Here is a 26,890-nt window from a genome sequence, read left to right as displayed (position 1 = left end):
TGGGCAGGGTAGGCCTGGCCACCATGGACGGGCTCTTGACATTTCGGTAAAATATGTGAATGTTTTTCATCATGCCACGCAAAGATATGGTATAAAAAACGCTGAAATACATCCCCCCAAGTTTTTCGGACATCATCGCTTCAGTAATCTACTTTACTTTTTAGACTCACCTTAAAGACATGAAGCCATGTTGCCATGACCTTTTCTGCTTTCTTAGGGTCAACCCTTTGTCTGACCCCTATACTGGCCATGGCTAGGGAGTAGTCAGAAGTGACCGATGGGGTAGTCTCTGGGTAGGCCAGCTCTACCATTCCCAGGCAGGTATTTCGTAGAGCCATGCTCATCTGGACCAGCTCGTCACGTGAGAACGGCATCAGACTGTTCCGATTCGTATCTGTCATTTGTATTAATGAATTGAAAGGACATGACTAAATTAGATAAGATTAAGGCCTGGTCCACTGGCCGACGGACACAAAACGTATTCATAATGGATACAGTGGACAAGCAAGAATTCGGGGGTGGCTCCATCAGTTTTCATCCGCTCCCCACAATAGACAAAATGGATGGACAATGAAATCACAGTGGATGGATGCTCAATGGATATAGAGCGTATGAAACACGTATGCAAAGAGTACACAATGGATACATAACGTTTTCCAACGGATGGCAAGATTTCCGTTTTACATCCGCAAGTGCAGTGGGACCAAGCCTTTAAATTATATGTAATGATGCAGTCACATTTCCCCTAGGAGCCCACATGGTGAGTTAGAAACAGCTATTTCATGTTATTCAACATGAACTGCCTGATATACAACATGATTCAATTATCAAAATGGCCGTTTTATAATCTACTTGATACTTGTATATTTCTTTTATTCAACATCATACCTGCATCATCACCATAGAACTCGGAGTCATGGAGAGACATCAGAAGATGACCAAACAGAGAGCAGAAGACGGATAGAAGAGGGATGATACGATTGATGTCAGTCGATGGAAGATCAATCCCTCTAGATATCGTCTGTAGCAAAGGGATACGTGACCTGTAGATCATTAAGAAGAATCACCAAAAAAATCAGTCACAATTCAATGGATAACTGTAAGATGCATCTGAAAACGTCACAAAATAATTACAATAGAGTATAAAAAGATAGCAAGAAGTGCCCCATTTCCTGTTTGTGCATTTCAGCATTTTCAGGATCAGATTTCAAACAGGCGCCACTGAAAACAATGTAAATTGACCTTGTTCATAGCTGCTTAGAACTAAGCCATTGAAAACGTCACAAAATAATTACAATAGAGTACAAGAAGAGAGCAAGAAGTGCCCCATTTCCTTTTTGTGCATTTCAGCATTTTCAGGATCAGATTTCAAACAGGCGCCACTGAAAACAATGTAAATTGACCTTGTTCATAGCTGCTTAGAACTAAGCCATTGAAAATGTCACAAAATAATTACAATAGAGTACAAGAAGAGACCCGGGTCCCGCCCGGAAGCCTCGGGTACCCGGGTAGAAAAATCAATACCCGATACCCGAAAATTGCTCACCAGTATAACGTACATGTATTTGATTTGTATTGCGTAGTGTAAGACATGATTGTAATTCATCACAAAAGTACACAAGTTTCATTTTAAATCTCACCAATTACCCTCGAAATATCCATAAATATACTAGTTTTTCAAATGATGATGATGTTACTGAGATCGTTCAATCGTCGCCATGTTTCTTTTGCAGCGCAGTGACGTCATCCAGCCACTGCGACGCAAGCCAATTTATGAATGAAAATATAGTAAGCATGCGCATTGCAAGCCTCAGCCCCACGGAGTATTCCGTCAAAACAAGTCTGCAATACTCTGTCACCTCGTACCAAAATCGACCTAGAATTCCACTTTCCTTTATTTCATATGAATTATGAAAGGTATTCTCAGAGGATCTGTTTTCTCACCAATACCACGCAGGTAAGCAAATTTTATTACTTCTTGCTTTTCCGTCAAAATCTTACGAAGTAGCGTCGATATTGCATCGTGTTTGTGAGTTTGTAGAATCTATCGCTACGTGAACAAAGTCAATTGATTTCCGGGTTTCGGAGCATACGGAGCGCCAGCCAATCACGTTCTTGTTACCATTTTCAGTTCATCATAAACCGAAAATGGTAACACGATCGTGATTGGCTGGCGCATTTGACGCTCCGAAACCCGGAAATCAATTGACTTTGTTCACGTAGCGATAGATTCTACAAACTCATGAACACATGTAATATCGACGCTACTTCGTAAGATTTTGACGGAAAAGCAAGAAGTAATAAAAATTTGCTTACCTGTGCGGTATCGGTGAGAAAACAGATCCTCTGAGAATACCTGTTATAATTCATATGAAATATAGAAAAGTGGAATTCTAGGTCGATTTTGGTACGAGATGACAGAGGATTGCAGACTTGTTTCGATGGAATACTGCGTGGGGCACGGGAGGCTTGAAATGCGCATGCTTACTATATTTTCATTCATAAATTGGCTTGCATCGCATTGGCTTGATGACGTCACCTATGGGGTTTTTCCACTAGTCATATTTCAAGCGACAAGATTTTCGGGTACCCGGGTACCCGCCCGAAAATTACCACGGGTACCCGAAAAGAAAAAAACCCAAAAGTCCCAGGCCTAGCAAGAAGTGCCCCATTTCCTTTTTGTGCATTTCAGCATTTTCAGGATCAGATTTCGATAGAGCATGATGAAAAAAATCCATGTACAAAATCTGAATCTGTTCATGGTGGCCCAAACAGGCACCACTGAAATCAATGTAAATTGGCCTTGTTCATAGCCGCTTAGAACTAAGTCGTTTTACACCGTTCTCAATAGGGAAATTCAATTCAATCTTTATTGCAACCGTATACAAGGTTGGATTATGTAAAGATAGGTACTCTGTAGAACATACCTTTGGACCCAGCGGACCGATTCCCATCATTTTTTTTTTTTTGACGTTTTTTTAATCATGCTACGCAAAAATATAGTATCAACGCCGCTGAAATCAAAATTGTTTTTTTGCAATGCAATCACTTCGAAACTCCATATTAATTTTTAGAAGTATATTAGCATACATTATTCACCTTAAGTTACTCCCTACATAAATTTGATTAACTCTTTTTTTACAGCCCACAAGGACATACTGTAATATGAGCTACTAATATGGTAGAGCTCAATACATTGATTCTAAGCACTACATACTATTACCCCAAGTTTTATCACCATTACCTTATTATAATTATAATTATTGTAGGGGGCATTTCAAGAAATTTAAGTTCAATACTAAATCAAGCATAACCGTATCAGGCTTGGGATGGAAGGTGTATTTAGCCTCCACCACCGCACCCCTTGCTTTTTACATCTCACATACCTTTTGAGACCAAATTTGTGATGCCTGGCAATACAGTTCCAAAGTTACAGTTTGTAAAGTGCATGTCAGTTCATAAACATGTCATGTAGAAGTTGAATGCAAATTCTGTATGTACACAAAATAATATATTCCAAGGCACACACAGTACCATTATGGTGAGATTCTTGATTCATCTTAATTGTAGTTCAGCATACTCACCCTGTTACTGACACAGATGATACATTCCTCAGTGTAATCCAGAGATGTCTCAAAAATGACTTGTTTATTGCAAGAGAGTAGAGTAACCTAAGAATCAAAAGGGAAGTACAAGTAGTTCTCATAAGAATTACAAATATGCACCATAACAAACGTATACAAAATACATCGAGTTGACTTAAATTCAGGACGGATTTCGAAACACTATGCAGGGGCCGCGGAATGGTTTTCAAAGTGGGGGGGGGGCTGACCATGCAAAAAATCACAATCATCTGGTCATTTTTATGTTTTTGTACATGGTTTTGGAAAAAAGTGGGGGGGGGGGCCCTCCCCTCTCGCTTAAGCAGCCCCTGCTATGTGGCAGAATTTTTTTTTTTGTGATTAACTATCTTATTTTACAAGGAATAATCAGTATCATGATTTACATCACAAGCTGTTAATTATGCAGCTTCTTTATGTAAATATGGAAAAAATTATAAAACAGGTCAAATTTACTTCCACTGATGCTGCTTACATTGATGCAATAACCCTGTGTACCACCACCTCCACTGATGAATTGTTCTCTAACACCTTATAGGACTTTATATGGCGTTTTACCTTGTTCTTGGTACATGAAGTTTATGATCCACCATTAACGAATGGCATAAAGTACAAAGAGCTGTCAAGGCTGGTACGTTGCCCTGCGTCGTTGTCGCAATCAGACACTGGACATGAGCTTGAGAGTTGACCTGTCTTACACACTGCTCACGTATCTCTGAGATGGTAGAAGCACTTCCAAACTGAAAACAGAGATAAGAGAAACTTCACTTTTATTGTTCCTTGGAATGTGATCTGGCACTGAAAAGGGGTGTTTTCAGATTTTTAGAAAGAGCTTGATTTTATAGTAATGATATAAGTATCAACCTTCTTTTGCCTAGAAAGAGTTCTTTACAGGAATTTAGGAAACTGTTTTCTAAAAATTATGAGTTGCCACCATTGCCATACTTCAAAAATACAGCTTTCTAGTTGCCCAAATTGTTTTCTTGGTGATACGGCATTTGCTCCAGTCTTAATATCTCAGTGGGTACATGGTTAGACTTAGGATTGTAATAGAGTTTTTGGTTCAGAATAGTGTGAAGATAAGGGTTAGGGTTTATTTAGTGTTGCAGGTTAGATTTTATATTCGACTTAATGTGCAGATTATCCATCGGAGCAATTGTCGCTGCAGCAAATGTCATGGAACCACTTTTTGTGGTTGAATTTCACAATACAGTGTTTTAACATCAGCGACAAGATCTCAAACCAATTGTTCCATAGCTCTCACCTCTACGACATCCCTCACATCATCCTCCTCCATATCAGAATCTTCATCAGCAGCAAGCATATGATGAAGCCTCTCAGCGCTCGGTAACGTTGGTAAGAGAATCTTCAGCAGAAGTAGATATCGGATCACAAGGTCCGAAGGGAACTGATCTAAAAGAGCAAAATTTAAATACTTTTGATAAAAATAAAGTTTGATGAAATGTTTACTCACTTGCCAACTAAGGAAGCATAATCAAATGTAAGCTTATTGAGAGCATATACTATATTTTAGAGGGACCTTGGCTAACCTGTAGCCTTCTGAATTTTGTTGTTCTAATAGGTTTTGTACAGGGCCCACCCAGTGGCATTAAGCAACAAGTTAAATAAATTTAACCAAGGTACAATTCAACAAACCATGGATATTTATATATAAGGTAATTGGATACACAAGAGGATTAATACCTTGAATGCATTGAGCTTTGGAAGTGGCAGCTGGAGGCTACAATAATAAAATTGTGCCTCAGAATTAAGTATTGCTATACGGTTGTGCTCAAAAGTTTAATAGTGAACCACACAACATAACGCACTTCTCGATGCTGAGTATTGAATGGAGACAACGCTACAATGTTTGATGAACCCAGACAAACAGACTTTATTGAATGTCATGTTTTAACACCTGACTTCACAATTAAATATCTAAAACATGGCAGAACTTGAACACTTTACATATGTTCATTTTCTGTTGGTGTTCACTAACTTTTGAGCACCACTGTATTATGTTGCTCCCAAAGGAAATGTGAGAAAGATAATATAATTTGACTATTGTGCCTAAGAATAAATATTTCTAGATAGATGTCACTCCCAAGGAATTGTGAGTAAAGATAATCTAACTCCATCATATATGTATATCAACAGCAGAATGTACTTAGTATTCAAATGTTTATTCAGATTTGATTGATATAAAATACAAATTCTCTGAACTCACCGACATAAGGTCCTACTATGGTCATAACGGCATAGAGTAACCATGGCGATGGCTCCACCCCTAACTGCGCATTGTGTTCATCAGTATCATTGGTCAGTGATGGTAAGAGGGCTTCAAGGAGCTGTTCAGGCCGTATACCACCCTCTCTCTGGGCCAAGGCAGGGATAAGGAACTCACTGATTTGATCAGTAGACTGCCGACATAGTAGTTCTTGACATAAGGAACACAAAGCTATATTTCTGTAGGGTGCAAAGAATTGTGTTTTAAATTAAGATTTAAATAAATCCTAAATTACTACTCTTGGTAATGTTTTTATCCACTTTTCATTTGCAGCCAGAGAGGCATAAACATCTGCACACTAGCTTTTAAGATAAATGCCAGGATGTTCAATTTCAAATCAATTTGATATCATGAATCCAATGAAATGAACACCCATGTGTCTGTAAGTACAATAAAGAAATATGTACCAAAGGATTCTCAAACAAATGTGTAATTGCTGAGAAATCAGCAAAATAAGCATGGCATTTTAACCAGATGTAGTCTTTTTCCAAGCAAACATAACACACTGTCCCACGTGTGCTTATCTGTGTTGGTGATCATCAGTATGATTTTGTTTTTTCACATTAGATTTCAATTTCAAGTTAAGTTCATGTAATTGTACAAGATCTAGATCTATAATGATATGGTGACAATTGAACTTGGTTTTACAGACTTTCTCATAAAATCAGCACTTGCTTCAACTACATTTGTTTATCTTTAAAGATTTATCAGGTAATTGTGAAAATAAGATTTAACAAGACTCAAAAATTTATGATGGCTATTAATAGCTATATATATTAATCAAAACCAAAAACTTTTAACAAAAGACTAATAATCACTTACACGGGATTTGTGGCAATTTCAGCTACTGGAATAGACATTCAGACAGTTCTAAAGCATTACACTTCAAAATCTACAGTACATTAACAGTTTACACTAAGTATATCATGCACATTGGGGATACAAAATGATATTGGACAGTTATAGAGAAAATAGACTCGTCGAGTCATGTGACATGGCACTGACAAGGAGCACTGCACAGACATAGGGCACTACACCTTATAATCTTTCCCAATTACTGACCTTTGACCCTTGTAGGCTGGGTATTGACCTGTGACCTTGAGAGGTCTCAAGGTTAGGTCAAGGCTGGTTTGAGCTATCGGCGGTGGATGTGATACGTCGATTCCAGGAGGCAGTCTCTCATTGATAAAACTTCTGAGATTCTTGTAATAACCTGTTCAGGAAAACACCACAAAGACCAAATGATATCCTTCATCTCTTCTACCGCACATGCAGGATCATAATTAATTTCCTCTCTTGTGTGCAATATGCCCATTGGGCAAATTCCAAGCCAAAGTGGACATTTTCAAAAAATTCTTATTGGCTCTCTTTTAAATCTAGATCAAAATTTTCTATCAAAACTCATATGGAAGTTCATTTATACAAAGGGGAATCGTAATTAGCAACAATTTTTTTTTTTCTTATGCATCTCCTTATAGGAGAATCTGACTCACCATCGTAGCATAACCCCCATTATAATGAATTGCACACTTTATATTCATGACATCAGGAAATATACAATAACGTTTTCAAATAATTTTCAGAGTGAGAATTTTAATAAAAAGCAGAAAGCCAAAAGAATAATATTCAAAATTTGAAATGTGAAGATATAAAAAAGATATTAAAACTAATGTAAATTCCTCTCATTTATCCAGTCGTGTTTAATATGATAAATCAAATCGAGGAACTGAAAATCCCCTTCATTGGGATCACCATTCGCTTGAAGAAGTCAATTAATAATTGGCGACATGACGCCATAGTGAGATGATTACCAGTTCCTTGATTTAATTTATCATATATAAAAAAAGATGTTTGATAATGTATTCAATTGAATTTAATTGAAAGGAATTTGAGCTTTTCAAGATACTGTACCATTTTGCACCAGGTACATCTGTAGGGCTGCAACAGTTTTTATTGCATCATCCAGGGCTATTCCATTCTTTGTGTAGGTAGTAACATCCGTAAAGACTTCAAGCATTCGGAGGGGCATTGTGATTGGGATAGAAGAAGGTGCTTCCAGGAGACTGAAAATAGGACAAAAAAAGGTGGGAAAAACGATGATTGACAGAAAAGATGTGGAAATTACTACCACCACTACTACTCCTACTACTACCTACTACTACTACTTCTACTACTACTCCTACTACTACTACTATAGGGACAGTGATTTTCCGCGATCGCGGAAAACGGACGGAATTCACGGAAAGGGCCTTTTGAAACGGAAAGTGGCATTTCAAACGGAAAATCACGGAAAACGTATTTTCCCTCAAAATACACAGAATAGCAACAGAAATTACTCCAAAATCACAACAAAATGAGAATATTAAATGGCCACAAAACCCCAGAAAAAACTATCTCACTTCGCTACTATCATGACAATTCACACATCGTGACTGCACTCGACATCAGCACACTCGATTGTACCCCGCACCGTACCCGTACCCGGCCGGCCGGGTTGGGCTTCACATGCACACATATCGTTCAACTACACGGTCATGTGTTGCTGCCCTCTACGTTTGAAGATGTAACAGCACGATATCGTGGTCCTAAAATCCAAGATGGCGGATTGGCAAAAGCCGTTGACTGATGATAACGATGTCCAAAAAAACCCAAAATTATCAATGAAATATCATTTCACCGTGAAATAATGCTAATTATGTGAAAGGTGAGGATGTATGCATGCTAAATGGGTTTGTAAAAATATTTTATGCACCCGCATAGATCCGATTAGAACGGATTAAATTGTGTTGTTGGTACAGTAGCAGATACAAATTTTGACCAGTGCGAGTGTACGTGTTGTGATTTTGCTATTCAATGTGTAAACGGAATTGTCACTTTTCCGTGTGTACAAAGTCTATGGGGAAACTGAATTTCCGTTTTCTGACATGCTGAAACGGAATTTGAGATTTTCTGAAACGGAAAAGGCAATTTTTTGAAACGGAAAATCACTGTCCCTACTACTAATAATACTACTACTACTACTACTACAACTACTACTAATGCAACTTGTATAGCACATGTATCCAATCAGTAGTGCTCAAGGCACTGTTGACATCATTACCCTGCATATAACAAGGCTAGCCATGTTGTGGCTTAAAACCATTTCAAGGTATGAATAATATTCCAGTCAGGTACTCCTATACAACACCTGGGTTGAGTGCAGCACAAGGTGGATGAATTTTTGTTGAAAGAAAATGAATGACATGGCTGGGATTAATACCTACGTCCCTCTGATTAAATGGCAAGTCAGAATGACTAAACAATGATGATTGAAAAAGCTGAATATGATTGGCAAACTTATGTTTATTTCACAATAAATCAAGTGAAATCAAGTCAAATCAAATCAAATCATTCAACCCTAATAAGCCCAGGAGGGGAGTGGAGCAGATATTTCCAACTTTGAAATTTTGCACTCACAATAATTTTGAAAAGCTTGAGGGTGCCAGCATAGCATTTATGTTTCAAGTTTATTCTGTATACTGCAACCATGTGTTACGTATATATGCCAGATGACTTACCGACAGCAAAGCCTTAGAATATGCATGGTCTGATAGAGCCAAGTCTGATGCTGTAGCTTCAATAGGTTGATACTCTTCTCTCTGTGTTTCAACAAAGTCTGGCACAACCAGGTCTGTAGGATTATAAAAAAAATTAATACGGTCACTTTCAGAAATGCCAACCATTACGGAATATCAATCAGATAAAAAATTACAATGTGAATAACTGAATGGCTGAACCAAATGCTTTCTTACAAGACAAAACATGTTAAAAGTTTTCGCTCAGTCATTCAATCGGGAAGTAAACACTGAATTTACATCAGAACACAATCTTATTAAATTCTGCAAGAGTTGGCAACTCTGCACTTTCTTATCACACAAACAAAAGAAATGGACAACAGGGAATATTTTTCATAGTATCACATATCTATCTGCCAAAATCAATTATTGCAAATTTTCTAGTGAAATATGGATACGGGGTATTAGACAAAGTGATATATCAACAATGTGTAGCCCCCCAGAAAACTCCTGTCAATTTTCATACCACAGGCAAACAAAAAATGAATAAAACGGGCAATTTGTCTCCAAAATGCCGAAAAACAACCCTTACAAAATGTACAAGGGCTCTGTAAAATTCTACTTGATTCAACACAAAGCACAATCTGCAGGATCAGGGGCCTGTTTCATAAAGAGTTACAACTGTTGTAACTTTGCCATTCTAGCAACTACCATGGTAACAGGGCTCAGCAGCGAATCAAAATCAAGGTTACCATGGTAGTTGCCAGAATGGCAAAGTAACAACTGTTGTAACTTTGCCATTCTAGCAACTACCATGGTAACAGGGCTCAGCAGCGAATCAAAATCAAGGTTACCATGGTAGTTGCCAGAATGGCAAAGTTACAACTGTTGTAACTTTGCCATTCTAGCAACTACCATGGTAACAGGGCTCAGCAGTCAATCAAAATCAAGGTTACCATGGTAGTTGCCAGAATGGCAAAGTTACAACTGTTGTAACTTTGCCATTCTAGCAACTACCATGGTAACAGGGCTCAGCAGCCAATCAAAATCAAGGTTACCGTGGTAGTTGCCAGAATGGCAAAGTTACAACTGTTGTAACTTTGCCATTTTGGCAACTACCATGGTAACAGGGCTCAGCAGCCAATCAAAATCAAGGTTACCATGGTAGTTGCCAGAATGGCAAAGTTACAACTGTTGTAACTTTGCCATTTTGGTAACTACCATGGTAACAGGGCTCAGCAGCCAATCAAAATCAAGGTTACCATGGTAGTTGCCAGAATGGCAAAGTTACAACTGTTGTAACTTTGCCATTTTGGCAACTACCATGGTAACAGGGCTCAGCAGCCAATCAAAATCAAGGTTACCATGGTAGTTGCCAGTATGGCAAAGTTGTAACTCTTTATGAACGGGCTCCACGACCAGGTAACACAAAGCTTATCACTTGATGGTAGGGCTGATTTTTAAACTTGATGACATCGATCATTATATATATATTCAAGTGTACAAATCAATTGTGTGATCAATCACAATCGTTATGTTATTGGTCCCCCCGTTCAGAAATACTCCTGATTTACTGAGCACTTACCAATCTCTGAACATCTTCTCGTTCATTGTAAAACCGAATGAGAAGCCTGAGAAGTGCATCAAGTGACTGGCTCTCAATATGGTCTTGCTGGACAGACTTCACCATGTCTTCCCATTTCGCTCTGTAGGCTCGCATCAGCTTCCGTCTACAGATGGCGCCCCGCACAAAGGACTGTATTTTAATGGCACTTCTAAGTCGATTCCTAACCGCCTGTGGAAAGAAAGAGAGACAGAATTTTGAAGCCTTAGAGCATAAAGAGGCATGATGATACTGTTAAAGGGGAAAAGTTTTTTTTCTTTTTATATATAAACATAAAAAACACTTTAACAATACATTATACATACAATGTATTGTACATTCAAAACGGAATAACACACATGCAGTAAAATATTTAAAGTAAATGTTTGACAAAACAGACATATGCATAATAAAACATCCCTAGAAAATCCTAAATGTTTTACTGATGATATAAACATAAGAACAACTCAATTCCATGATAGTTAATTTTCAGTAAATAAGGAAAACCAAAGAAGATTTTTGTGAATGCCCAATGAGGATTTTTTTTCATTCACCTCGGCAAACTTGGGTGGAATTCCGAGTTGTATATTAACCATAAGACGGGCTCTTTTATACATTAAGTAACTCAAACTATCTCAATTTGGCCAAGAGATAGACTTGGGTTGTTTACATTTTCAAATATTCAGGTACGTATGACCTGGTAAGAACTCAAAAAAGGCCTTTTTTAATTTTTAGTGCAAGGTCCTTTTCAAAAGACTGCATTTTCATACTACACAACAAGTAGGGAATATAAAAAGGGCACAAAAATATGAAAATCAAAAGGCCATACAAGGCCTTGGATGACACTGTATTGATTTAAGCCCTGCAAAATATACCCTAAAATATCACATGAAGTTAGGGAATGTACCTCTCTCTTTCGTCTTTCCTCTTGGTTTCTCTGCAGCAGTGATGATGTCATTTCCTGAAAAATAAAGGAAATGTGAATAAAGCATACATTCCTTCTAAGTGATTTTGATGAATTTATAAACATTCTTAAATCTTCATGCATTTTCATCCCTCAAATCCTTTTGACGAATCTGAACAATTTTTCTTATAACCCCATTATTTCTTTATTTCAAGACCCAACTTGTACAAATTCAGCATCACAATGTAATAATTATTCCAATCACATTGGGCGAATTCTAGGTCCCACAACACAAAGGTTAGTGATTGATTTTCATGTTTGATTGTGAAATGTGGTCAATGCAATCAATCGCAAATTTCTTTAACTATGATTGCAAAGCTTTGTGAATGGGCAACAGATGCTGCAGAAAGGCTGACACATGCCTGATTTTGTGCAGAAGACAAGCAATTTCAAATGATGAAAACATTTTGTAATAAAGGGAATTTTTTTTCTTTGGAATCAAAGAAAAATTTCTGATACATAACCTTGAAAGAATTACTAATACACATACTGACCTTTTTACTTGCACCTCTCATGGAAACCACTGGCTTCCTCCTAAATTCCCCTTCAAAGCTAAACATGGTGTTACTACACTTCAATCAGCAAGACAAAATCTGAAGAAAAACAATATGATGTCACAAATAATAAAATTAAATATAGTCTTGAAATACTGACTTTTTGTTTGATTCAAAATGATGCATCCAATTTTACTACCAGTGAGAAACTGGAAACCCTCATTCATCTTTGATGATGTGAACAATGGACATGTAGATCTAAAATAAATCTACAATTAATTTTCTTAGTTACTTTTATAGATCGAAAAATCAGCCAATCACGTTCGTGTTGTTTTCTTCAAATGTCAGCTTTCATTCCCATGTCGTTTTCTCTGTCAAAAAAGGGAATTAAGGAGTAATCTAAGAGGGAGCGGTAGCTCACCCTTTCCTCCATAGATGCTGTAGTTAAGCGTCATGCGAAAGACCAGCACTACGAGTCCTATGGGAGACTTCCGTCTAATACTGCACACCCATATGATCATTATATGCCGCCGTGCACAGGAAAATTACAGGCACAATGCATTGAACACTTCCATGGGATTGGGTGAAATTGCGCAAAGTTTATAAATCTTAAATCAAATCAAATTTTGGTATGAGACTTACCAAACAATATGAAGCCACTTTTCCCAAACATTCATCAATTGGACAAATTTTAACACTGTTTTTTCTTCTTGTTGACAAGCATTGGAGGTCACATATTAATTCACTGCCAATTCCAAAACATTGCAAACGCAAATTATGCATGCACGGAAATCACAGCTCAAATTATTCATGAAAGGACTATAGATCAAGATCTGTGCAAATGCGAAACAATCCCGATGTATAGTCCTATCACAAATATTCATAAATTGAGCTGCGATTTTCGTGCATGCGTAATTTGCGTTTGCGATGTTTTGGAATCGGCAGTGAACTAACACGTGTGAGGAACCTGATACTGGCTCTGCAGTGTAAATCACCAATTTTGAGACTAACCGGAGGATGGATATGGAGTGAAATTAGAATGAAAAGTAGGCAGATAAGTCTTTTTAAAATCATGTTGGTGCATGAGTTTTATATTTTCCTACATAAAATCCCACCTTTATCACTCTGTGTATCAGAGTGTTGAGTACCTGTTTGGGTAGGTGTAGCAGTAGCGGAGTGGGGCCTACACGAACATCACTTGAGGTACCCTACCTCAAGTGACTGTAGGCTCCACTTCACTTCACTACCGCTACACCTATCTGAACATGAATAGATCTATTCATGATAGGACTATAGATCGGGATCGTTTCGCATTTACATCAGATCTTGATATTCCTATACCAAGGCTCCACATTAACTTTTTTTTTTGGTGGCCCGATATCAAAGTTTGGTGGCCCGAAAAATATAAAGAAAAACATTAAAAATGAATAAAACAAACTTCTGAAATATTAATTCTGCAGCCACTACCACTAAGTTACTTTCACTTTATACATCTTGTATGTAAACCTTGTTTGCTGTTATTTTACTTTGCTAATTGATAATTGTTTCTATCGTTGTAAAAATGAAATGATTGAAAGTGAATAAATGAATTGTATTGTTCGCAGGTTGTGTGGACTTTTTTTTAATCTCTGTATAGAGATAATGGTAAAGTAAATAAATAGTGCATAGCAAACTCAGATAGATGTGCAAAACAATGGTTTTTCCTTCCTTCCTCTTTGAATCCTAAAACCTAGATTATGCATGCCCCAAATCCAGTTTATTTCTGTTTTCTCTTTTGCAGCATATTATAGAAGGCGAAAATCACAGAAAAATATGCTGCAAAATTAGAATAATGCATGAAAGGGGGAAACAAACGAAAATAATTTTCAAAAAGTATATAACAAAAAGAAAACAAAAATAATAAAAGAAATTAGTGAAATAAAACAAAAGAAAGAAAATGAAAAAAGAAAAAAACAAAGAACAGGGAAAAAAAGAAAAAAAGAAAAGAAAAAAATCAGAGAGAAAAAAGAAAAGAAAATGAAAGAAAAATTAATAAAACAAAGTTAATATAAAAATGGGGAAAAGGGGAAAATTAAGAAGCCATTACATATATTTTTTAACAGCTGTGGCAACAGTCTATCCTGACTGGAATATAATTAGAAGCCAAGCAAATAATTTTCACTTGCCTTTTGGGAATGGCACATTTCTATTTTTATATCCTTTAGTTTGTATTATTTTATTTTCAGTAGAAAAATATTTTTTAATCAGGCATATTCAATAGGAAGGGGTATAAATGGTTTAACCACTGTCAAAAAAAAAGGAAAAAAAAAAAAAGAAAACGGCAAAAACTATATCTGGAAAAAAAGTGTGAGAAAAGTCCTTCCCTATATTTGCCAAAATGTTGGAAAAAAAAATCACATTTCATATCAATGAAATGCCTTCCCAAAGTATTTACTTTCTCAAGAGTGGTTTAAGAAGTCATTTATATAAAGAAAGAAAGAAACTGTCTGTTTGTTTAAAGCTAGAAAATACACAGCTTCGAAAGAAACCAAGTATCAACATACATACAAATGCACACATACATATTTCCCCAACGTTACGCGACGCTCGCGTCCGTAACGTTGGGGAAGTACAATAAGAAACAAGATGGCGGCGTAAACATCGGGCAAGTCTCTTCCGTCTTTTCACAATATTTTTTCATTTTTTTGATGAATTCTTGTTTTAAAAATAACAACGAGAGCGTAGAAATGTCGGAAATGAAGTTTTATCCCATGGCCATGCACCACTCTGGGGCTACACCGCTATTCCAACGCGTGTTGGAAAAGTCGACGCCAGACGGGTACGTTTTGGCCTTGAATTTCCAGCAAATTCATATAAATTACGGCCTAAATTTAGGTTTAACTTATTCCCTGCATTATATACTAATTTCTTAATTATAATGTAAAATGGGTACTCACGGGTTCTTTTCTTTCCAAATTTTGTGTTTTCATCGCCTCTTCTGGCCAACTCTTGCGATGGCTGTTGTCGCCATAGGATCCTGTACATGCAAATCCAGGGCGAGTTGTCACATGACGCTCGCGAGTCTCTAGGGGTAATGGCCTTTAATCAAGGCGTTCTTTTTGCTATAATTTTATGACGCTTAAATATCGAAATCAATGTAGACGAGTCTGTGCAGGGGCATAACAGGGGTATATAAGAGAGTGGAAGATAATAGTTACATACTAATGTAAGTCCCGAGCACTAGCGTACCTAGGGGGGGCAGTCTGCCCCCCCCCCCCCCCCCCCCCCCCGATGAGTCACAAACCCATGCAAATTACGTATCTCTGCCCCCCCTGACGAGCTTGAAGACCTTTTTTTTTTTTTTTTTTTTTTTGCTTGTCAAATTTTTTGGCGGTCGATTTTGCCCCCTGTGGAAAATCCTAGGTACGCCACTGCCCGCACTACATGCATGTTGGTAGCACTGGGACCTCTGGATATTAACTAATCCAATTTAATTACAGATGGCAGATTTTTTTATTATCTGAGTAGATCCCCCCCCCCCCGGATTATTTGTTCTCACATGACTTTCCTTCCATTTTACATTTCCTTTCGTTCTTTCTTTCTTTCATTTTTTCTTTCTTTCTTTCTTCCTTCCTTTGCTCTTATCATGTTTTTTTTTCAGGTGAAATCCACTCGGGGGATGGCCAGCCATGCCCCCATCTGTTTACGCCTCTGAGATGTAGGCTATACTCATGATCTTAATCTTCGATTTTCCAAAGTAGGGGGGTGCATTTTCTCAAGTAAAATTTGACAACCCCCCCAAAAAAGGTTATCACAGAAAAATGGTCATTTTGTCTCGCGTAAGATTTGACAAGTAAAACAAAAAAGATGGTTACTAAAAATAAAAGACTGTCATTTTGTCCTTGTAATATTTGGCAAGCCTCCCCCCCCCCCAAGGTTAACATATCGGAGGCGCGATAGCTCAGTTGGTAGAGCGGGGGTTTCGGATTCCGGTGACCCAGGTTCGATTACCAAGTGGTGCGCTAGTGCCCTTTGGTAAGGCATTTATCCTCATTACCAGGTCCCTCGGAGAGGACCTTAAGCCGTCGGTCCCCTGGTTGCTTGCTCACAGGCATTCGTGCTTGTTTAGCAGTCAGGTAAAAAATCTCGATATAACATAACATTAAAAAAAAGTGAAGGTCATTTTGTCCTGCGTGAAATTTTAAAAGTAATAAAAAGATGGTCACTAAAATTGAAGTTCATTTTGTTTGTGAAATATTTGGCAAGCCCCCCCCCAAAAAAAAAAGGTTTTAACTAAAAATGATTGAAGGCCATTTTGTTCCTCTTAAAATTTGTCAAGTATAAAAAAAAATCACTAAAAAATGAAGGTCATTTGTCCCACGTAAAATTTGACAAGCCCCCCCCTAAAAAAAAAAAAATGAAAGGTAACTGATAATGATTGAAGATCATTTTTTTCTTGCGTAAAATTTTACAAAAAAAGTGTGTCACTATTTGGCGAGCCCCCTACCCCCCCCCCCAAAAAAAAAGGTTTTAACTAAAAATGATTGAAGGCCATTTTGTTCCTCTTATAATTTGTCAAGTATAAAAAAAAATCACTAAAAAATGAAGGTCATTTGTCCCACGTAAAATTTGACAAGCCCCCCCCCCTAAAAAAAAAAAAAATGAAAGGTAACTGATAATGATTGAAGATCATTTTTTTCTTGCGTAAAATTTTACAAAAAAAGTGTGTCACTATTTGGCGAGCCCCCTACCCCCCCCCCCCAAAAAAAAAAAAGGTTTAACTAATAATGATTGAAGGTCATTTTGTCTCTCGTAAAATTTGACAAATAAAAAAAAAGTTGTCACTAAAAAAAGAAGGTCATCTTGCCGCGCGTTATATTTGGCAAGCCCCCACCCCCCCTAAAAAAGTTTGTCATTAAATATAGAAAGTCATGTTGTTCAAAGTAAAATAAATTTGAGAAGCAAAAAAGAAAAGGACAAAAAAGAGCAAAGAATATGAACAAAATATCCCCATTACAAATATTGCTGTGATTCTCATAAGGAGGTGGGGGGGGACATAATTTTGTACGAACGACATATTTTTTTTTACATCCAAAATATTTACTATGAATCTCAAAAGGTGGAACGGGCCAGAAATGCTCAACCACCCCCCCCCCCCCCCCCCCCCGATCTGCCACTGATTCCAATCGATAATGACTTTTCCCTGCAATACTGATGCTTGAAATCAAGATACTGAAGATTGATATATTGTAATATAAATTATGAACGTCTGACAAAAAGATAACCAACCGATCACCTGACCGATCAGCTGACCAGTACGTGAATCACATCGGAGTTAATCAGTCCCCACAGCGTTTGGAACGCTCACCAAGAATTCAAGAAAAAAGACTGAAAATGTAAGTTTAACCTCAATCCATTAACTTTTAACCATTGTAATAGATTATTTAAGATGTTAAGAACTAATTTATACCAAAATTTTTACCATCCAATTTGTATTAAGGCGTACATTTGCCAAAGTCCTTGTGTGCAAATAGAAACGGCAATGTCTAACCGATTTTATCACTTATGTCGCCTATGAGGTCCATACATATACATGTAATGTTGGACCTCAGACATTGAGTGGCCATGCACATGATTTAGAGCTAGGCCTAGATCTTTTAGAAGGAAAGTAGAAATCTCGGGGGTGAAAGTTTCAGGTTTTGGCTTCCATTGTGTGGGTCTATGGGATAGAAGGCCTGGCTTCATGAGAGTGACATTACGTTAGTCAATGATTTTTACTCTCTAGAAGCCGCCTGGTTACCCGAGCACAAGACTAAACCTGTCCTTGCACAGCACATCAGATGTTTTACGACTACGATTTCACTCATGTGCTATTCGAATACGTTTATCACGGGATCGTGAACGCACTCATTCAGGGTGTAAAATAAAAAATTGCATTTGCTCATCCACGGTCCAAGTCACAACACACAACAAACAAGACAAGAAAGACCGCTTGCCGACACATTAATTTGGAGTTTTAACGTTTTTCTTAACGATCGATCAGAGTACAGAATAAATCGTACAATACCTTTCATGTACTGCTATAAATACTTCGCTGTCCCACGAGTTCTTTAAATACAATTCTTTTGTGGATCGTGATTCTTTTCCTGGCTCTGTGCAATGTCAATGAGTAGGAAATTCGACAGCTGATGACCAGCTAGCGGGAGCATTAACTTCCGCTTCCGGGTTATATTCGGATCGGAGGGGGGGGGGGGCGGAGGTGTAAATAGTCTGTTGTTCTCGTTTTCAATTTCAATTCTTTTGGATTTGCAGACCAAAGAGAATGAATGGAATCAGTGGCGTAATGAGCCAATTGTGAGGGGGCTGAATATTAAGTAGGCCTATCACTTAAAATAACGACGTTGGGAATAAGCGAAGCGAGCGAGCAAAAAATTAGACATTTTAATTATCCCAGGTCAAAAAACCAGTTAAGGACCAGTTCATCCAACTGGTACTGGTACCAGTTGATTCCAGTTAGCGAACTGGATTCAATATGGAAATTGGAATACTGGAATCAACTGGATTCAACTGGAATCCAGTTGACAAATTGTAACTGGTACCAGTTGGAAATACCAGTTGGCAACTGGTCCTAACTGGTACCAGTTAGCAACTGGTACCAGTTGACAACTGGTCCTAACTGGTACCAGTTAGGACCAGTTGGAAACATGAGTTGTCAACTGGTGCCAGTTAAAACCAGTTGGAAACACCAATTGTAAACTGGTGCCAGTTAGGACCAGTTGGAAACATGAGTTGTCAACTGGTGCCAGTTAAAACCAGTTGGAAACACAAATTGTCAACTGGTGCCAGTTAGGACCAGTTGGAAACATGAGGTGTCAACTGGTGCCAGTTAAAACCAGTTGGAAACACCAATTGTCAACTGGTGCCAGTTAGGACCAGTTGGAAACATGAGTTGTCAACTGGTGCCAGTTAAAACCAGTTGGAAACACCAGTTGTCAACTGGTGCCAGTTAGAACAAGTTGGAAGCACCAGTTAGGACCAGTTGGAAACATAAATTGTCAAGTGGTACCAGTTAGAAACACCCTGCAATGTATAGCATAAACAAAAATGAATCATGTGGATATGTACATTCCCGATCTTTTACTCTTCTCATATAATCACTCCTTCGTTTTCCTTGCGCACACACACATTATAATATTGGTACCAACACACCCCCCCCCCCTCTCAGGCGGTTATTTCAATTATAAATTATCTTCAATAATCTTTACATTGAATGTCCACTCCTGTTATAACAATGTGCATGGACAAGTGAAATAATTATCCTTGCACATAGGACTGATGAAATGAATCAAGGTAAATTTGTAGCATTGTATTGAAACCTTGTTAATTTCCACATGCACAATATAACAGGATTGGACTGTAAACTTGCTCTGGTAAATCAATCCCTCAGTCTCTTGAAATCTGTACCAAAAAACATCAGAGAATGACAAAAGTCACAAAAAACATCTATATGGTATTTAAACTAGGAATTTAATGAAAGAAAATTATGTTACAAACTGTAACATGCTGTGTATAATTCTTGTATTATGTGTCAACAAAGATCATTAACTTACACAGTAAATATGTAGTCAATCCAATTTTTACATGCTAGCTTGGAGACAAAATTTGAATATAATGCATCTAAGCATTTACCTTCAATAAATAATATGTACTATTTTTAAAGGAATGATAAAGGAGTCTTTTTTTAATTATTATTTATTGAGATCTTGGGGCCCTCACTGGCTCTGAAGAGGAAACGTGAAACAGGTACCTTCCTTTCCTGTAGTGGCACTTGATCTTTGCTGGTAGATGCGATGTATCTGAAGATTAGAAAAAAAAACCAATGGAATGAAAAATAATAAGTACAGTGAATACCGTAATACAAAATTTCAGTGGTGTAAAATTATATCTGCACATAAAGAAAATACATGGGATAGTGAAACTTCTCTAAGTTCCATATTTCAATGATTCAATTATAAATGAATCAATGATTCAACTATAATGATAGACAGCACATCATTTTTATTACAACATGTATAGTAAGTTCACATGGTCTTGGGAATACTTCTGAAATTGACATCGCAGAGATAAAATTGCCTCGACCTTATACCTATACATTTATTTTAATAATAAAGACTTAGACTATGTATGTTTGCATATATGTATCTAGGAGTCTATGTTGCACATTATCTGCTAACATCTGATGGGTATTTCATGATTGTCAGTGCCGACTATTTCAGTGAAATCATTGCTTTTGATTGGCTGAGAAGCACTGGCCTCTGACTGTTACTATGGTAACTGTCGGAAAAAGACAACTTGTTAATGCTGACAACTTTCAAAAAGCAGTTCCCAGAACATGTTTAAAAACGCAAGACAAAGCAAAAAAAAAAAAATGAAATACAAAATTTTATCAGAGGATTAAAGGGATGGTCCGGGCCGAAAATATTTACATCTAAATAATACTTGAGTAAAATTCACAGAGCAAAATGATGAAAATTTCATCAAAATAGGATAACAAGAAGTTATTGAATTTTAAAGTTTATCAATATTTTGTGAAAACAGTTGTATGCACTTCGTCATGAATATTCATTAGGTGGGCTGATGTCACATCTCCACTTTCCTTTTTTTTATGTTACTAGATGAAATCATAAATGTTTGATTTTTTCATACATGTGTAAATGATGCGTCTCCATTGTAATGAAATAAGTTGCGTCAATAACTAATGCACCTAATCAGTTGTCAATCCAATTGTCAATAGTTCTTGGTTAAAAATATCTTAATAAACCTAATCTCATATAATAAAATACAAAAGGGCAATTGGGATATGACATCATCAGCCAACCTAATGAATATTCATAAAGACATGCCTAGAACTATTTCACCGGAATAATGCAAATCTTTAAAATTCAAAACCTTAATTAATTATCAAATTTTGATCAAGTTTTCAGCATTTTGCTCTGTGAATTTTACTCTATTTATTGAGATATGTTTCCAGCCTGGACCATCCCTTTAATTCTACTTCTACGGTACCCCCACACATACTGGTAAGTCAGAGGTAAAAAACAACGAGAACCAATTTAATTTCAAAGATAAAAAAATACTTCAGCCTCCAGGCCTGCACGTTTCATTTCGGAGGTCAATCTGAAATTATACTTCCAGTTCCAAATTCACGCCATTTGGTTATGCAAAAGCATGAATTAAAATTGATGGGCCTGGGCCCATGTCACTGGCTAGCCTAGAGGACTCCATGAAGATAATTTTATCATTTTTACATTGTATTTTCATCACGGAGCCTAGACAAGCCTCCTATAAGGTTGCTCGTACAACTGTGTAAACAAAGATAGATTTCCCTCGGAAATCCACCTTTCCCATAATGATTTTTGGGCAAACATTAATTTTTTACATTTTGTAAGCCTTGATACTCTAAATGTGTACAAAGGCTTAAAAAAAAATTAATTGTAAAATGTACAAATTGGAAATTTTCTTACAAAAAGGATCACTTGCTTGCAGATCTTGTCCTCACTGCCTCTGAAGAGTTCACGTGCGACAGGTACATTCCTTTCCTCTACTGGCACACATTCTTTGCTGGTAGATGCGATGTATCTGAAGAATTTTTTTCAAAAACAATGGAGAGAAAAATAATCAGTACAGTGAACAACAGCGAATAACAAATACGTATATATTACAGTGAATAGCAATACATGTCTACACCTAAGGCGAGCAAGGGTTACTACAGAGTGTTGTAAAATTCCATTTGCACTTTAAGAAAAATACATGGGATTGTGAATCAATTTTTACATTGTATTTTCATCACGGAGCCTAGACAAGCCTCCTATAAGGTTGCTCGTACAACTGTGTAAACAAAGATAGATTTGATTTTTCCTTGGAAATCCACCTTTCCCATAATGATTTTTGGGCAAACATTTAATTTTTACATATTGTAAGCCTTGATACTCTAAATGTGTACAAAGGCTTTAAAAAAAATTAATTGTGAAATGTACAAATTGGAAATTTTCTTACAAAAAGGATCACTTGCTTGCAGATCTTGTTGTCCTCACTGCCTCTGAAGAGTTCACGTGCGACAGGTACATTCCTTCCCTGTACTGGCACACGTTCTTTGCTGGTAGATGCGATGTATCTGAATAATTTTTTTAAAACAATGGAGAGAAAAATAATCAGTACAGTGAACAGTGAATAAAAATACGTCTATATTACAGTGAATAGCAATACATGTCTACACCTAAGGCGGGCAAGGGTTACTACAGAGTGTTGTAAAATTCCATTTGCACATTAAGAAAAATACATGGGATTGTGAATCAATGATTCAACTATAATGATAAACAGCACATCATCATATTTATTAAAAAAATGAGTAAGTTCACTTGGTCTTGGGAATACTTCTGAAATCGATGTCGCAGAGATCAGTCCTTCATGTTTATAATTCCATGGAGCTCAATAAATGGCTCTCCTTATGCCTCCGAATTTGCTTTCCTAGACACACTCAATTTTATAAAATGCTCAATTGTTGTAGATTGTTATTAAAATTGTAAATGCAACAGCTGTGTAGCTATTAATTAACCTGTGGTGAAACTAGGCTTGGGTCATGTACAAAAATATCGCGCTCCTCAAAAAAAAATTATAAGTAGGGTGTCCGAACTCATATTAGGCCTAAAAAAAGTGCTAGAATTTCATATTTTACATCTTTAAAACCATTAAATCACCATCTCTTTTCCATAATTCTCATAATAGAGGATACACAAAGACCCCAAAAGAAAACTTGACATCTGAATTACCTAACTTACAGCCTCCTCATATGGAGGGCAGCAACGAAGTATTCGGATCTCCACTCCCGAGTCCTGGCGGTTTTGAGCTGGGCCTTCTTCTGGAAACTACCGGTACCCCAGGTCATGTTCACTGACTTCATCTCCTCCTCGAGGCTCAGTATGACTCCAGGTGGTTTTGGGTCTCCCTCTCTCCTGAAATACACAGTCAAAAAGTGATAAACAGCTAGGCCTATTCATGAAAAAATCAGACTCTTAAAATGGTGGAAAAAATAATGAATTTCGATTTTCGGCATTTCAAAATCTCATCAAAATCCTCAAATCGTGTGTATAGTGATTGGTGCGCAGACACGAGGCGCTGGCCACTATCATAATGTTAAATCTGAAATTGAAAATCATAACTGGCTGAGTCTCAGATTTTTTCCAAGACCAAGAAAATCGGTTTCACATTCGATCACATATCTCTCTCATTTACTTATAACAATATATGGAACAATATCAACTGAAAGATTTTGTGAAATAAAAAGAAATTCATGTTAAATCTTAACACAAATCGTAAGGTCAATATGATGTATGTGCGCAGACTTGCACCGGCATGGCAGCCACACATCCACGCCCGGCTAGTCGCGGCCGGCAGGCAGCGCTGAGGGGCAGTAACAGGATGTCCTGACGAACTCTAACGTTACAGCTAGCCCCGCAGCTAGCTGCGAGCCGCGCCATTTAACAAACTACGAAAAGAAAATCATAGAAAATTGTTAACTTACCTGTAGAGCCTACTGCGAATGTCTTAGCTTTCAAGTCATTGTCCAAATCTGGTCCGTGTGATTTCAGTGGTTGAATTATTATTAAAACGGCCTTCTTTACCCTTCTTTATCGCACTAGCACTCGATAAAAGTGCGGTGCAAATTAACGGCGAGGCGAAGATGGCTCTTTCAAATTCAAATTAGATTGGCGGTTTGCGTTTGGCGGCGCTGGTTAATTTGCATAATTATACGGACGATAGCGATCAGTGGCACTCAGTGCGCATGCGCAGGCCCGCCCGCGCCCGGTGATTGAAGGAAGATCTGCTGAGTCAGGAATAACGAAGGGGGGGGGGGTCTAAAGCAAGAAAGAAGTTTTAAAATAGAAATACGAACTTCTTAATTAACATACAAATTTCTTCTTGTTTGGTTTTGGTTGGCAACCAGTCAAGAAATGACGATTTTTGCCTCTGCTTTTGGAGCTTTTTTTTTTCTTTGAAAGTTTAAGAATGAATTAGCTTAATATTTGTTCTTTATTTCTATTTTATTTATTTTCTTTTTATTTGAAAGATAAAGATAGCCTTGCTTAACATGGCAAGGTTGTAAACTAGCAATAAATATGCGCGTTATAAATAGAAAAAAATAGCAATTCTATTCACCTTCAAAAATATTTTTAAAATATCAGTGAGTTAAAAAAAGAAAAATACATTAATTTTTATGTGATTTGTAAAAATAGTGTAAAATAGTCCTCTTTAACTTAAATTAGAAAAAAGGGATTAAATAGGAAGAAATTTTTTTCTCGCAACAAATATCTAGGATAACAATTTTTTTAATGTAAACTAGAAAATTTCACTGAGAATAACATGTTTCGATTTAAGTTATATGGTAATATCGAACCACATACTTTAATGAAACTTTTCAAGGTGGAAATATTAAAATTAACATAAAGAATAATTAAGTTAGTTATTATGTAGATATTTTTTTCCTCTTATCCTCAATCGAGCTGTGTATAGGATGGATAAATGCATGGCATTTATTGTGGTAAAAGGCTGAATTACATGAATTTGTACAGAGCAAAATTTCAGTAAACAAATAAGCAACAAAAAAATAACAAAGTATACTAATGTATAATATTGGAAAGGGGATACAAAAAGAAAAGTATACAGGGAGGGGGGGGGGGAGTAATGTCAAAAGCAGGAACGGGCAAAGGTTGGGAGTAGGCTAAATGTATATACCTTTAACATAATGAACATTTTCACATAAATATATATTTAACCAATGTTGAATGAATAACAATACATGTAGATTAAAGAGTGGATTGTATGAAATAATACTTGCTTTTTTTTAAGAAAAGTAACGCTTTGTTGATGGTAACAATAATAATAGTTATAGGAAACACATTCATGAATGATAATCATAAAGAATTATCTCAAAAGGAATTAAAAACAAAGATAAGAGGACTTTGAAGTAATATGATCTGTACAAAAAATATAAATATTAATGTAAAGTGGGTTACAGCTATATTGAGCCAGTGACTTGTCGGATAAGAAATTTGAATGATTACTGCAGATATCAACAATTACAAAAATATTTCAAAAGTCAGTTTAAGAGAAGCGACAAATAAAACAACAAAGGTATGAAAACATAGTTCTTATATAATATATATATATATATATAAACTCTGTTGGAAATAAGTACAATGCATTACCACTATGCCTCTAATATACATATATATATATGTATATATTATATATGTATATACGGGTTCTTACTAGAATCAACTGGTAAGTCCTATTGGTTCTAACTGGTATCATTTGGTTTGATATTCCAGTATGGTTAATGGGTTTCAAGTGGGTTATGGGTGGCCTATGGGTTCCAACTGGTATAATCTGTTCCTGTTTGGTTTATGGGTTTTAACTGAAATCAGCTGGTAGATATATACTGGTAATGCCTATTGGTTCTAACTGGTATCAATTGGTTTGATATTCCAGTATGGTAAATGGGTTTCAAGTGGGTTATGGGAGGTCTATGGGTTCCAACTGGTAAAATATGTCCCAGTTTAATTGATGTATGGGTTTTAACTGGAATCAACTGCACTTTTTTTTTTTTTTTTTTTTTGCTTGTCAAATTTTTTCTGGTACGAAAATCTTTATTTTGTATTGATGACCCCTTTTTTTTTTTTTTTTTTTTTTTGCTTGTCAAATTTTTGGGCGGCCAATTTTGCCCCCCCTGTGAAAAATCCTAGGTACGCCACTGATCAACTGGTAGTATACCAGTAATGTATGTTGATTTTAACTGGTATCAATTGGTTTGATATTCCAGTATGGTAAATGGGTTTCAAGTGGGTTATGGGAGGTCTATGGGTTCCAACTGGTAAAATATGTCCCAGTTTAATTGATGTATGGGTTTTAACTGGAATCAACTGCACTTTTTTTTTTTTTTTTTTTTTGCTTGTCAAATTTTTTCTGGTACGAAAATCTTTATTTTGTATTGATGACCCCTTTTTTTTTTTTTTTTTTTTTTTGCTTGTCAAATTTTTGGGCGGCCAATTTTGCCCCCCCTGTGAAAAATCCTAGGTACGCCACTGATCAACTGGTAGTATACCAGTAATGTATGTTGATTTTAACTGGTATCAATTGGTTTGATATTCCAGTATGGTTAATGGGTTTCAAGTGGGTTATGGGAGGTCTATGGGTTCCAACTGGTAAAATATGTTCCAGTTTGGTTTATGGGTTTTAACTGGAATCAACTGGTAGTATACCAGTAATGTATGCTGGTTCTAACTGGTATCCATTGGTTTGATATTCCAGTATGGTTAATGGGTTTCAAGTG

The 26,890-nt window shown here is 36.8% G+C and overlaps 1 protein-coding gene and 1 long non-coding RNA gene across 2 annotated transcripts in view; both read right to left on the bottom strand.

Annotated features, from left to right (window-relative positions):
- The window catches only part of LOC129271064 (ubiquitin-protein ligase E3C-like), a 31,198-nt gene extending 12,503 nt beyond the window's left edge, over positions 1–18,695 (bottom strand). The window contains exons 1-13 of the mRNA XM_064106182.1: positions 18,569–18,695; positions 12,523–12,621; positions 11,972–12,025; positions 11,047–11,256; positions 9,465–9,577; positions 7,819–7,970; positions 6,970–7,120; positions 5,848–6,086; positions 4,885–5,033; positions 4,179–4,360; positions 3,585–3,671; positions 889–1,043; positions 171–394 (exon numbers count right to left, since the gene is read on the bottom strand). Of these exons, the coding sequence (XP_063962252.1) occupies positions 171–394; positions 889–1,043; positions 3,585–3,671; positions 4,179–4,360; positions 4,885–5,033; positions 5,848–6,086; positions 6,970–7,120; positions 7,819–7,970; positions 9,465–9,577; positions 11,047–11,256; positions 11,972–12,025; positions 12,523–12,588 (1,782 nt within the window). The 5' untranslated portion in view covers positions 12,589–12,621; positions 18,569–18,695. The remainder of the gene's footprint in view (positions 1–170; positions 395–888; positions 1,044–3,584; positions 3,672–4,178; positions 4,361–4,884; positions 5,034–5,847; positions 6,087–6,969; positions 7,121–7,818; positions 7,971–9,464; positions 9,578–11,046; positions 11,257–11,971; positions 12,026–12,522; positions 12,622–18,568) is intronic.
- Positions 18,696–20,005: 1,310 nt separating this feature from the next.
- LOC135155889 (uncharacterized) lies at positions 20,006–24,258 on the bottom strand. The gene is made up of 5 exons (XR_010294998.1): positions 24,083–24,258; positions 23,331–23,513; positions 22,558–22,675; positions 22,026–22,140; positions 20,006–20,357 (listed from the first exon to the last, which is right to left on the bottom strand). It is a non-coding gene; the product is annotated as an uncharacterized LOC135155889 (long non-coding RNA).
- Positions 24,259–26,890: the final 2,632 nt, after the last annotated feature.

Source organism: Lytechinus pictus, chromosome 11, assembly GCF_037042905.1.
Source record: "Lytechinus pictus isolate F3 Inbred chromosome 11, Lp3.0, whole genome shotgun sequence".
Taxonomy (NCBI): domain Eukaryota; kingdom Metazoa; phylum Echinodermata; class Echinoidea; order Temnopleuroida; family Toxopneustidae; genus Lytechinus; species Lytechinus pictus.
The sequence above is the reverse complement of the archived record's forward strand: the minus strand, read 5'-3'. Positions and strand labels throughout refer to the sequence as shown.